Consider the following 14,187-nt stretch of genomic DNA (forward strand, 5'->3'; position numbering starts at 1 on the left):
ATTCTCTTCTTGTGTCATACACTGTAGATGTCATGTCAATAATATAGTGGTTTTTGTGGATATGCAACAGATTGTATAGCTTCCTGAAAAACAAGCTGTTTGTGCAATGTATCATTTGCATGATTTCAAATTTTCCACAATTAGTAGAATAAGAAGTCTCTACTGACCCTGTACTTTTACTAATTTTAATTTAATTTTCCATTTAGACCAATGTTTCTCAAACTTTTTAACATTGGGAAACCCTTGAAATAACTTGGCCTTCACAGCTAGGTCCCAGGTTTAAATCTTAGCCAGGACACTATCTGCATGGAGTTTGCATGTTCTCCCTGTGTTTGTGTGGGTTTCCTCCGGGTGCTCCAGTTTCCTCCCTCCCTTTTTTTCATAAACGTGTTTTTTTTTAAATAAAAGGGGAGACCCTCTCCCTTTCTGTTTTTGAATGGGAAGCCCCCAGCCTCCTGGGATACCTACATCACATATTTCAGGAAACTTCAGGTCGCTCCGTCTTTTAAATTGGCGAGAGCGCCTATTCTGAGCATGCCTGGCTTTCCCTGCAATATATAAAAAAGTGCCTTTTTCACTTTTCTTTCACATTTAAAGGAGGAAGCATCACCCAATCTTGTGCCTGCTCAGTGTGAGATTGGGAGATGTAAGCAGAAGCAGGAAGAAGACAGAAGAAAATGGCGGTGTGCGTGTGTTCCTCTGAATCACGACAAAGAAAGAATCCAAGATAGACTGAACGGAAGCTGATTGTGGAGCAATTGAGGTCTTTAAAGCCAAGAGTACATAACCCTCCTATTAAAGGTAAAAACATATTTTTTTTTCATCAAATGCCTTTTTTTTTTATATATAAAAAAAGTCTAAGCCCTTCCCCTTCTGTTTTTATTGCCCTGGCGGTAAAGACTGAATAGGAGCGCAGAGCCTTCTGGGCAGCGTAAGGCACAGGCTGCTCCTTCTGCACATGCCTGAAGACTGGGCATACGCAGGAGCTTTTCAATCATTGAAAAAAAGGTGCCGATCTCACACATGTGCAGCGAGATCGCCTGTTACAACAACAGCGGCCTATGTCACCTGATCTCACAAGATTGGGTGATATAGCCAGAATACATAATAAGACGAAATGGCTTGTTCTACACTGGGCTGAAGCAAGAAAGCAAGACAACGTGGGGCCATATGGAGGAAGTAAAGGTAGGTGACTTTATTTTGGTTTTACTTTAGTTCCGCTATAAGGGACAGTTTCGCTTTAAATAGGATCGCCAGTTATTATTTTCATGATATTATTTTCATGCAAGTGCACCTAAAAATATTAAAATGGCTTTCAAAATGGCATTTTTAATCTTTTATTTAGTTTCTTCTTTTGAAGGCACAGCTTTTGGAGCAAAGGTATCTTAACAATATGGTTGCTTTATTATATCTAAAGCAAAAACAAGGAAGGGGGGGTAGTATGTATAATAAAGTTCTAGAACATAAACTTTTATGGCTGGATTACCAGGTATCACTTCAATGACAAATGCACATTTGCATGAGATTTCAGTTTCTGGGTTGACCTATCCTGCACATGTTTATTTTAAAATCTACACTTTAGTGGTTTATTCAGTGATTATTTATTTATTGCCATGGTAACGGCAATGTCACAACTTGTCAGCCATCATCGTGCATAGTGCCCCGCCTTCCGCTGGTCACGTGCCTGTTCGTGAGTTCCTAATAATTCTCCCTGCCAATCAGAAGAGCCGGCTGCACGAGCTCCGCAGCGGTGACGCACATTCCTCGAGGTCGGTGCTTCTCCAGGCTGCCATATTGTACGGAGAGTCCTCCGAGCAGTGAGTCCGGTATACATTGCTGGGGGCTGTACATGTCTGCACCGGGGAAGCAGCATTTCATTCCACACGTGGTAAAAACAAAGACACGAGCAACATGGGACTCCTCAATACTCAGAACCTTTGCTGGGCTGTGTAATACCAATGGTCATTGTTTATCCTGGTATCCTCGACACCTAGTGTGCCCCTTCCCTGTGATATTCTATCTGCAATATCCAATCCTTGTGGTGTATATAATAAACCATCAAACTGATGAAATACCATCCCATGGACATTGTAGGGACACTTGGTACTGTGCTATAAAAAGACATGTAAGGATTCATGGACCTGTAAGGATTCATGCTAGGATTTTTTTGGGAATTTGCAATAAAAACGGAGTTTTATTATTTCTCTTCACTAGTTAAAGCGTAGCTAAACTAAAAACGATAATCACACTTACCTTCAGTCCCGCAGATCAGTCTGTTCGTCGTGAGGTTTCTTCCATCGCGTCCCGCGTGGTCCCAGTATCTGTCTTCGGCCCAGTGCAGAGGGAGCGACATCTCTCTTCTTCCGCGTTCTTCCTCTTGCGTCACCCGACCTGGCACTGTGCAGGCGCGAGATCAGGTGACATAGATGGGGGATAAAAATGCCAATCTCACTGCACATACTTGCATTCGCAGAAGGAGCAGACAAGAGAGCGTGTGAGATTTTGCGCATGCCTGTGAGATTTTTGCATTCGCAAAAGGAGCAGCCAAGAGCCTCCCTGGATGTGTGACGTACGTATCCCAGGAAGCTCTGCGCTCCAATTCATTCTTAAATAAAGGGGTGGTGCTGCACCCTCTTTTTTGTTGCACTAAAAAAAAAAATATTTGTACTTTAAATAAAAGGGTTGTCTGTCTTTTCTGAGTTTTAGGTCAGCTTTAAAGCAAATCTTTTATCACATTTCTTTATATGAAACAGAAAACTCTCTCTCTCTCTCTCTCTCTCTCTCTCTCTCTCTCTCTCATTTATGTATTTTTGTTTAACTATTTTTTTCCCAGTAGATAGCGATCTCCTCTGTCTTTCTGCATTTAGGACTTACCTTAACACAAATGTTCAAAGCAGAGCTAAAGTTCCATTTTAAACTTCTACAAAATCTTCCTTTTTTCTTGCTAAAAGTCCTACACTTTTTTTATTTTTTTAGAAAATAGCTTCAGCCTAAACAGAAACATCTGTTCCCGGCCCGCATGCCGCAGTGAAGGACTGCTGTGTGTTAGTGGTCTCTCTGCACATGTCCAGCATATCCCCATTAAGTCAGTACTGGACCATTCAGCAGGGAGCATTAGCTTTGCTGATTGCAGACCTGTGTCAGCCTTCTGCAGAGAGGCTGCTGCTCCCACATCGTTTAGCTGCCAAGAGCAAAAATAAAATACCCATTGATATGGGAGAGGATGTCACAGTTTGGACTGATCACCAAGCACCAGCACTGTCAGTGGGGAAGTCTAAAGAATGAAATTAAATCCCCCTTCCTGGCACTAAGTCCACACCCTGTTAGATGCCAGAGCTATTCCTGCCAACTGAAGTTCCAGTAATCAATAACTAAATGACACGAGATGGGGCTCAATGTCAGGGGTGAGCAGGGCTAGTGATGAGTTGGTCAGAATTAAAACCCCATGTAATGCCTGGGCATAGGATCCCAAGGGAGAAGCGTATATTTCTATGGGGATTGAGGATTATTACAGGTGTCCTGCACTATTGTTACCTAAAAAAGTCTTGGTGGGTCAGGCTCACTTATTTTCTTGTATTTGTGTTTATATCTGTGTCACACATTTTACTATATTGTTTGCCTTTCAGTTGTTTCTAGGTGGTAATGGCAAGTACTTCTTCCCAGCATGAAAGTAAAAATTGTAAACGCAAGAAAGAGATGGAGGTAAGGGTTTCTCTGTGTCCCACTTTTTTTGGCCTAGTTATATAATAGGGGATTTACAAAGAGGTTGCCTTGGACCCATGCTGCTTGGATATGAGGTGGATCACCTTTTTTACATTCACAAAATCGGGGAACTTCAAAAGAATCTTTATGTGTAGAGATAGGCTTTCAGAAAAGTAACAAGTAGCAATTCGTTGTTAATCAGGAATACCTCATTTTTAGATTTGTATCACTAGATGGCAGTACTCTCTGTTATATGTTGTAGACCTAAAGCTTTGCTGTACTAATTGCTGGGAATATAAGAAGTGTAATGCTATCTTAAAAATGTTTTTCAACTCACCCCGCTCTTTCAGACACATGCTTACTTTTAGCGGAAGTAAACCCAAAACAAAAAAATCACACTTACCTTTAATCCCGCAGATCAGTCTATACTTCGGGAGATTTCTTCCGTCCTGCGTTGTCCCAGTATCTGTCTTTGGCCCGGCGCAGAAGTCGCTGACATCTTCTCTCTACTTCCAGATTTTTCTTCCTGTGTCTGGCGTAGATAAGGAAAAAGTTGCAGATCTGATTGCGCATGCGTGAGATTGGCAATTTTTTTTCCTATTGATGAAAGGGCTCCTTCTGCGTATATCCAAGATGCTCGGGCATGCGCAGAAGCAGCAGCCAAGAGCCTCCCTGAATGTGGGGGGGGGGGAGGGGTTGGAGCTGAGTTTTACTTGTGTCTCCTTTCCCCATCCATGCGATAGGTAGTGGTGAAAAAAGAAAAACTCCCTGAACAGAACTGCCCAACCATGTTACTACTCCTCCACAAACTTGACTGGATAGGTAGTTTTTATGTACCTTTATTATAAAATTCAGAATCAGTGTGAAAAAAAGGCAATAAGAGGTAGGATGACAGGTATCCTAAATTTGATTTAAAGTTTAACGTCACTTTCATTGAGAAAAAAAAACAATCCCATCTGGGTGATCTTTGCAAAAAAATCACACTTACCTTTAATCCCGCAGATCAGTCTATACTTCGGGAGGTTTCTTCCGTCCTGCGTTGTCCCGGTATCTGTCTTTGGCCCAGCGCAGAAGTCGCTGACATCTTCTCTCTACTTCCAGATTTTTCTTCCTGTGTCTGACGTAGATAAGGAAAAAGTTGCAGATCTGACTGCACATGCGTGAGATTGGCAAATTTTTTTCCTATTGGTGAAAGGGCTCCTTGCACAGAAGGCATGCGCAGAAGCAGCAGCCAAGAGCCTCCCTGAATGTGTGACGTAGGTATCCAGGGAGGCTCTGCACAATCTGCCTAGGCGATTAAGAATTAAAGGGGCAGTGCTGCACCCTTTTTCCTTTTTTATTTTTTAAAAAAAGGGCGCTGCACTTAAAAAAACTCAAACCCTTTTATGTAAAGTTGGATACTATGCCAATCCACTCCACACAAAATTGATCTCCACATACTATAAATATTTCAGAGAGGAGGTGGATTATGCTTGGACCCCCATGGGGTTAGCTAGATGGTTACAATATTTTCCAAATTTGTTTCTTTCCTAATTACGAAAAATGTACCTGGAAGGCCGTCTCGGCAGCCTCTTACAGGGAAATGTTTTTTCACCTATTCCGCAGGGCGTATATTTATCCTCTCTGAGTGCATCACATTGAAATAACAGAATCCAATTGCTGTCCCGAATTTGGGACTTCTGGAGCTAATTTATAGTTGTATGTGTTCTTGGATAGACTTTCTCTATGGGGATCACACACTCTTCTCAATGATTGCAGACTCGGCTGCAATTATTGAGAATATGTTCCGCAAGTATCTCTAAAGCTGCGTACACACTTCCAATTTTTATCGTTGGAAATGAACGACGAACGACCGATTGGCCAAAAATCGTTCGTAAAAAAAGTAACCAACGACGCAGACGAACGAGGATAGTCGTTGGAAATAAACGACCGGACCGGCGGATCGGATTGGACGACGATCGTTGACCATCTATCGTGTGTACGGTCGTTCAGTGATCGTCCATGGTCTGAGCATGCGCGATGAACGAAGGTTTGCTCACTTCCTGTGGTGCACGTCACTTCCTGTATCGTTCAAACGATCGCATCTATCGTGTGTACAATATCTTTGAACGATCGTGTCGTTATCTGTATGTACAGGATCGGTGCCATACGATCGTTCGCAGATATCAGGCAGGATCGTTCGTCGTTCGTTTACCAACGATAAAAATTGGAAGTGTGTACGCAGCTTTACTCTGTAATACACTTTCCAGCACAGTAATATAATACATTTGTTACATTTTTCTCCCAGTGGATAAAAGAAAAATGTAACAAATGTATCATAACATGTGTTGGAAACTGTGTTACAGAGTCATGTCATTGTAGGATAACCTGTAAAAAAAAATTAGTTAAATAAACACAAACATTCAATAAATTAATTTAACATTAATTTTTATTTTTTAACACTTTTTTTATCCAAATTTTTGCCGTCGAATCTCGTTTTTTTCGGGTCGGGTCTATCCGAATTCAAACAGCCATATTCAGGCCCAATATAAGGACAAGCGAAAATTATAGCATCTCTTTCTTATGGAATGAATTGAAACTTCTCAAAAAAAAAAAAGAAACACAGACACATTTATTCTTTAAGGCATGGGAAAATGTTATTGCTACATTAAACTTTGTCACACAACAAAGACTACACCAATGTTTTCAACATACTTTATAGTATTTGATAAGAGTACTGGATGGGGATCCACCCATACGTCATCTCCCTAACTCTTCTTTATGGTTATTTGGCACTTTAAGCACACGTTTTTTCTGTCTTACATTAATACACAGTCATTAAATTCCACACCTGGAAAATTTCCCTTGTACTGAATGACCTATATGACAAGCAATTGCATAATTGTTCTAAACTTTGTTTCACTTTGTTAACCTTTTTATTGAGTTACAAAAAGTTGGAGTTATCCTATTTATTTGATATGTCTTTCTGTTAACCTAATCCATGCTGTTTACTATTTGGACATGTGTATAAGACACTTTTTTTCCATACTCCTGACATAGCAAGACACTTTATTTTGTACCATACAATAAAATCATTTAATAAAAAAATATATTTCCACAATGGAATTGCTGAAAAACTAAATAACAAAACCTTGCAACATGATGCTATGCTCACATCATAGCAGGTGAATGCCATTCTACCTTTAAGATAACTGTGGGCCTAAAAACTGTCACACAAATGCTTAGAGAATGCCTTACCAAAGTCTGGACATTACTATTTTAACAATGCAGAAGATCCTCCATTAAACCTCCCGATGTAGCAGCAGGGCACAGCTATCCTGTTTGCAGAACAGGTCTCTGACCATAGTTTGGGTTTACAGCACCCAAGCTATTATATAAAAGATTTAGTGTGGATCAGATTGTCCACTCCAAAGTTTTGCTTTTTACCAACCCCAAAGTTTGTTCATAAGGATAGAAAAGCAAGATATACAAAGAGGGGCTTTAGTGGCAAACATTCATGATCTTTACTTGTGTAATAGGCAGATTGATACAATTCAATACCAACGGTAAATTAAAAAAATTCAACTAAACAAGCAAGGTTTAGGAGCAATCGTCTCAATCCTGATGCGTTTTGCCGTATAACTTCTTTGGGGGAGGTAGAGACTTATATTGTGAGGTAAAAGATGGTTGGTCCAATTTTAAAAAATGCACACTATAGAGAAGATTGCGTAATATTCACGTCCAATGGATTTCCTTGCATGGTTTGCAGGTTCTAGGTGAGATGTTCAAAGAATGCCGAATACACAAGTAAAGTTCATTATTGTTGGTGGTAAAGCCCCTATCTGTATATCTTGCTTCTTTATCCTTATACCCAAGCTATTATGTTATCCTGGACTATATCTGGGGGGGGGGAGTTTGGAGCTGAGTTTTACTTGTGTCTCCTTTCCCCATCCATGCGATAGGTAGTGGTGAAAAAAGAAAAACTCCCCGAACAGAACTGCCCAACCATGTTACCACTCCTCCACAACTTGACTGGATAGGTAGTTTTTATGTACCTTTATTATAAAATTCAGAATCAGTGTGAAAAAAAGGCAATAGGAGGTAGGATGACAGGTATCCTAAATTTGATTTAAAGTTTATCGTCACTTTCATTGAGAAATAAAAACAATCCCATCTGGGTGATCTTTGCAAGGAGTTTAACAAATAATATTTCAGATTTCTGCCCTTTTCTATTTCAAAGAAAACACTGTTTTTTTACCGAGTCTTTTTGTTTCTTATTAATCGCTTAGTACCCTTTCACTGTGCTGATTTGGGAAGTTCCCGTGTTTGCATCCCTCTAGAAGTAGTAGTACGAGATGTCAAAAGTTTTTTTGTCTCTTTGTGCAGACTCCATTATGTTACAAATTGGGTTGTGTAGCAATTGTTCACACAATGTTTTTTCTATTGTTAAAAATTAGATATTAAACAAATGTACATTTCTTTTGGTTAGATTGTTGGGCTTTAACTGAAGCACAGAACAGCTTTGTTCTCTTACTATATTTTCTCTCATATATATACCTGTGTATATATATTTACATATATATTATTATTCAAACTACATAAGCCACTATTTTATTTCTTTTAAGGTTCTAGACTCGGAAATGCTTCAGTGTGTCTTACCATCAAATCAGCCTTCTCCTCATTCAGACATCACTGAAGGAGTCTTTGATGTAGTATTGAAAGGTTAGTATTAAAGGTTTGTAACTGTATATTGCAAGCTTAAATTTATTTATTATTCATTTTTTTTATTCTTTTACCAGACTTGAGAAAAGAATTAAACATTTTGTTATCAAAATATGCAAGAATCTTGAGGTAAATATATTTGTTGTTTACCTGGTCATCATAATTAAAATCAGTAGTATTAATAATAATAATAAGAACTATTAAAGTAGACCTAAATCCAAACTGATACAGTAAGGGGTAAAACTCTTGTCCAGGTTTTGTTGTCACCTGTATCCAATAAAAGAGAGTTCCTTTCTTGTCCTTTCCCTATGGACACAACAGAATGTGGAAAAAATCTGTTTACAGTGAGAGCAATGTCCTCTTGGCAACAGAGCTGGCAACAGGGCAAGTATCCCCAAATATATTCCTGCATTTCAAAAGGCTTCTGATTGTCTCCTTTTACTGACCAGTCAACATAGACTTGTAAACACAAAAATCACACATTGTGATTGTGAAGTCCCATTCTAGAAGATAGTGCACGCCGTTTTGCAGAATATTAAGATCAGCATGTTTGGTTATAGAATTCAGTTAAAGGAAACCTATGCAAAGGATGATTTCTGGGTGTCCCATGGTTTACCTACATTAAAGAAAAATTGTGCTCTGTCAATTTCTACTTGCTGATTTATGACAGTTTTACATCAAATGAAATCAGAACTAATCTTCACGCTTCCAGGTTGGAAATTTAGAAATGACTGAAACCACTGAATCATAACAGCCAGGGAAAAGTCAGCAGTGGCAGCCTACATCTCTCTCAGCACTAATTTCCCTCAGTTTGCCAAAAGTTTTTTTTAAAGTTTATAGTTTCATTAAACATTATGATAATGGCAGTGATAGAAAGGAGAGGTAATTGTAAATGGCAAATGTTAAAATACTTTGGCATACCATATGACTTGAAATCTACTCTCCCCTTACCCTGGCCAGATTTCAAGAACCTCCTACTACCATACCCAGGTTGGATTTTCCATGCTGTCAAGTGTTTTTTTTTTGGGGTATGTTTGGCGTCTTTTTGTGTTCAGTATTAACCCTTCAGTGATAATTTTAGCATAATACTATACTTATTTAACATAAAGTCAAACGTATTCAAACTATAAAGGTGATATTAACTATAAAGCAAACTAAGCACACTTGCACCTGACCTGTTTTTCAGGCTTTCTAGTGTGGGTTTTGTATTCACATTGTGTAGGTTGTGCCATACATATAGTCTTACATACTTGCATGGAAAATACAAAACAAAAAAACATTTCCATTAACATGCTGATTTGTTGCATGAATAATTTAAGATTGTTTTTATGTTTTGTTTATTAAGTGAGCAGTCTGCTGTGGATGTACTCTATGTGGATGGATTCGATGAAATCCTTAATGAAGCCAAATCACTGGAAACTCAGTTAAAACAGAAGAAGGAAAGTCTTAGAAACCGACTAACCATGATTGCAAATACTTTACAAAAATAAATATAAATAAGATAAAATGTATAAGCATGTAGCATGTATTTACAATCATATAAAAAACTAAATACATAAAAAAGATAAAATTGTTATTGTCAAATAGAAAATGGAACATCATTCCAGTGTTTGTTTTTTTTTAATTTTAAAATATTTTTTGTATGTGGTGTTTTTATTTAAAAGCAAAATGAATAAACATAGGTTGTAATGTTTTAGGCTGTGAGGTTTTGGTAATGGTTACAGAGTAACAATTTCTGTATATGGGATAAAGGTAGGTATAAGACCTAGCGGGCAGCACTAAGAGTGTGGAGGACCTAAAGAAAGAAAAAAAAGTACAGCTGTCCTTGAATTGTTTATGTATTAAAACAAAGATAATTATTAAATATTGAAAAATACACAAAATTGTTTTGAGCCTAATTTTCTGACTGTTTACACACACATATACATTATATATATATACACACATACACCAATGGTGGTGTATTGTAACAACTGTACAAAAGAACATGTATGTCTTATTGCTAATGAGGTCAGAGGCAGTGCTGCAGCATCAGGCTTTTATTCTGAAGTGCACTGCAGATTAGACAGCTATTCAGAACACAGGGCTTGTCAGCTTCAATAACCTACCACCAGACAAGATTCTGCTGATGTCCAATAATTCAATCAGCTTTCACTACACTGCATCCTCTGTGTGTTAAAACCGCTCTGCAATCACCTCCTTCTCCATAAATGGATTTTATTTTCTCTGCGCTTTACAACATACCAGGTAATGTAAATCTTTATTTGAGATCTGAATGATGCAGCAGTTTCCAGCAACATCTCTTATAAATGTATTGACCACTGTAGGTACATGTTTGTCTGTAGCTTTGGCAGGATAACACACTGCTGTGTGGTTGTTATATAACTAGCATCTTATTAACTATTTATATGACTGTTTCAACATTTATTGTATGCATTGCACACCTGCCTATTTGTTAGTTTGATGTAACGGACTATCATCATCATTATTATCACAATATCAACCAAACCAAAAAAGCATGTAAGACAAATGACAAAACCTAAATACTGTATATATAAAATAAAAATATATTACATTTAATGTTTTATATTGATATTTAATGTAATGTATGTTGTTGCATGTTTTTCATACAATATATGCTTGGAAGGTTAGCAAAGCAAATGAGGCATACAGTGTTGTCAAATTCCATTAGTGCACATAGCAAAAGGGTTCATAGAAAATTGTACAGGCTGTTGTCAAAGGAGTATAGTTCATCACAGCCTAATAAATGTAAGCAGTGCAACAAAATTTACTTTTAGTTTTAACCGATGAAAGATCAACAACAAAATTTTTTAAAGGTCTACTTTAGGTCTCTCAGTGGGTCCTGGGGATGACAGAATGTGATGGAAAATCCAATGTTTTACAGTTGTCACAGGAAAAGCGATCAGACAAAATATGTATTTCTCACCTTTTCATACCTGTCTTAAAACTAAAAAAGGTTTGGCTTCCTAACATTATACATTAAATATCCATTCATATGCTTCTACAATTAATGAAAATTAGTGGCTCTATTAAACTAAATGTTAATACGTAATTGCTGGCAGCTAGTAAACAAAGTTCCTCAGAATATATTGGTAGTCCCTGAGTTAAGGACATCCGACATACGGACGAATCCTAGATACAAGCGGGGCTTACATGCTCGTTTGTGTGCTGGACGGAGGCTTGATGGGGGGAGGGGGCGGTTTCCATGATTTGCAAAAGAAGTCTTTAGCTAAACACAGCTGAGACTGACCTCTCCTCCATCTTGTAACTCTTTAATGAGCAAGACAAACTCTGCATTTGTTTTTTTTGCATATCAAAGCACAGCTTGCTCCAGAAGTTATTGAATGTCTAGGCCCCATAAAGTTTTTTTTTGCTTTGTTTGTGATTAACTCACAGTGAGGATTGTATACTGTAACTGACACTATGCTGCCTAATATTATGTTGAGACAAACATGTGTCATAATTGCATTCATTAAAATAATGTATTCGTTCTGACTTTCATACAAATTTAACTTAAGAACAAACCTGCAGTCCCTATCTTGTATGTAACCCGGGGACTACCTGTACATGATTTATTGGTATTGGTTTACTTCCAATATGTATTCAGTTGTAGGGTGCATGAGGGAAATCATTCCTGTGTGGTTGATCCACTTCCTTAGCCATCTCCATCAAAAATATGCTAATCTAGACCAATTAAAGGGGTATATCACTTTCAGTAGTTGTAGTGACAATTAGATAAGATCCCACACCCTTTTTAGACTAATATGCAACTCTGGTGGGGATATTACTGCCTTTAAAAGCTGTAGTAGACGTTTGAGCTTGTTCTTCCACATCTAGAGCAGCCTTTCTTAACCTTTTTACGTTGGAGGAACCCTTGAAATACCCTTTGGATCTTATGATCTTAAGTCTTATAAGAAACCCCTTTTGTAATTACTTAATTTACAACTCACAGCACATTAGAATGATTGGTATTGAGCAGAATGTCTCCTACATTGCTGGTCAGTGGGGAGGCTGCCATCTTTACAGATAAACAGCAATCTGTACCAAATCAAGACTTTTAAAGCAGATATAATTGCTACAAAAGCATTTTTTATAATTTAGAAAATGTATTATCAATTCAAAAAACAAAACATTATCTCAAGTCTTGTTTAATGTATTTCACAGACAAAAGCCACTTCCTCAGGAAATCAATTGAGATCTAAACATATTTACATTACAATATTAATATTGTACAATGTATTGTAATGTAAATATGTTTCAATCTTATTCAATTTCCTGAGGAAGCAGCTTTTGTCTGGGAAACACATAAAACCAGATAATGAGATAATGTAAAAAAAAAAAAATGCATCAATTTCATGTTTTTTTATTTTGTTTTTAGAATTGGTATAATAAATTGTGTACATTTTAACAAATCTCTGTAAGGCCCTGGTCAGCACCAGTCCTCACCAGACACCAGTGCTCCATTTAAACACCGCAGTCTTCACCTTTAGTTCGCCCCCGCTCAGTCTCGGGAGACTGGTTGTGTCTCCCAGCACACGGTTGGCCCTGGTGAATGGGAGCATAGAGGCTATAAAATCCCAGCAGCCAATAGCAGTGCAGGATACAGCCAGGAGCTACTCAGCCTCTAGAATCCCCCTTAGCTGTGTACAGCCTAACAAAGGCTGCTGGGGATGCCATAATATACATCAGGCTGCACGACTAAATGGAAGCACGGGCTGCTATTTTAGTTCTCCTGGCTGCTGTAAATGACACCGCTGGACAGAATAAACAGTGTTTTATACTGTGATGGGGCACAGCACCGAGTCGCTGGAGAGATGTGCCCCCATTGTGGGGGCAGTTGTCCAAAGATTACAATAACAGGATTATTAACAACAACTGCAAATACTGGTTTAGGAGATTGAATATCGGACAGGGTCTTGCAGCTGAATATGGTTTGCCTTACCATTAACTGTAGAACTCTATAGTTTAAGAGAAAGCTTATAATAACAGAACTGTAGAGCTTTGTAGTATATGAAGTGAAGGAAAGCATATTCTTGACAACTTTTGACCCTTATGGTAGACGGTAGCTGCTGTTTATATATACAGTATACAGTACTGACACAGTCAATCAATAAATCATCTTTATCTACTATCATACATGAATATTTCCTGTGTACTTTCACAAGCAAAAGCATGCGCTCCTTAATTACAATTATTTTCTTGTGGTAAAATATTTTCTGTCTGCACAATTTAAGGACAATTACATCACGCAATGCCCAAAAAGCCCATTGGCCTGGGTGTAAACATTCTGATTCCCTTATTTTTTTTTGTGAGTAAAGAAATAAGATGTAACTTTTTTGGTCCATATGCTTCAGAGTATTATGGGTTTCTCCCAATTGCATGAACTGCAATTGAAAGGCAGAGGATAAAATTAGCAGGAGGCCACCAGTGAATTGGTTACAATTATTGCATGTATTGTCACTGTGACGGGTCTCTACTATGTTACTGATTAAATGTGCTTTTTCCACATTGGTTCTATTTACAGGCAGCCATTGTGGTGCAAGAACAAGTATCCTTATGTCTGGGCTATTTCCTTCATTAATGACTAATGATCAAATGACCAATAAGGGTAATGATCAAGTAGCTAGATCCGGAAAATTGATTAATCAGAAGCAAGAAGTTCTATGCATTGTAGCTTTCTTCTCATGATTTCAGCAATCAGAGGCAGCAGTTTCATGGATGATCTTGTGCTGCAGAAGCCAATTAACCTAACTGCTTGTTTAC

At 38.1% G+C, this 14,187-nt stretch overlaps 3 protein-coding genes across 8 annotated transcripts in view; 2 read left to right on the plus strand and 1 right to left on the minus strand.

Moving 5' to 3' along the window:
* PCSK7 (proprotein convertase subtilisin/kexin type 7) overlaps positions 1–14,187 on the minus strand; it is a 501,704-nt gene that overhangs the window by 215,894 nt on the left and 271,623 nt on the right. The window lies entirely within an intron of this gene.
* TEX12 (testis expressed 12) lies at positions 567–10,004 on the plus strand. 3 transcript variants are annotated; one of them, XM_072426454.1, is made up of 5 exons: positions 567–801; positions 3,627–3,702; positions 8,307–8,403; positions 8,481–8,532; positions 9,749–10,004. In XM_072426454.1, the coding sequence occupies exons 2-5, from the start codon at positions 3,643–3,645 to the stop codon at positions 9,891–9,893; spliced, it is 354 nt and encodes a 117-aa protein (XP_072282555.1). In that variant the 5' UTR covers positions 567–801; positions 3,627–3,642; the 3' UTR covers positions 9,894–10,004. The 3 variants fall into 3 exon arrangements, with proteins under 3 accessions (XP_072282555.1, XP_072282553.1, XP_072282556.1); XM_072426452.1 differs by lacking the exon at positions 567–801 and adding an exon at positions 1,744–1,817; XM_072426455.1 differs by lacking the exon at positions 567–801 and adding an exon at positions 1,825–1,888.
* Positions 10,454–14,187, plus strand: part of LOC140340562 (carotenoid-cleaving dioxygenase, mitochondrial-like) — a 35,241-nt gene continuing 31,507 nt past the window's right edge. The window contains exon 1 of one of the 4 annotated variants that reach the window (XM_072425847.1): positions 10,454–10,650. In XM_072425847.1, the coding sequence (XP_072281948.1) occupies positions 10,614–10,650 (37 nt within the window). In that variant the 5' untranslated portion in view covers positions 10,454–10,613. The remainder of the gene's footprint in view (positions 10,651–14,187) is intronic. The other 3 variants (XM_072425848.1, XM_072425846.1, XM_072425845.1) reach the window with 3 other exon arrangements.

This window comes from Pyxicephalus adspersus, chromosome 11 (assembly GCF_032062135.1).
Source record: "Pyxicephalus adspersus chromosome 11, UCB_Pads_2.0, whole genome shotgun sequence".
NCBI lineage: Eukaryota > Metazoa > Chordata > Amphibia > Anura > Pyxicephalidae > Pyxicephalus > Pyxicephalus adspersus.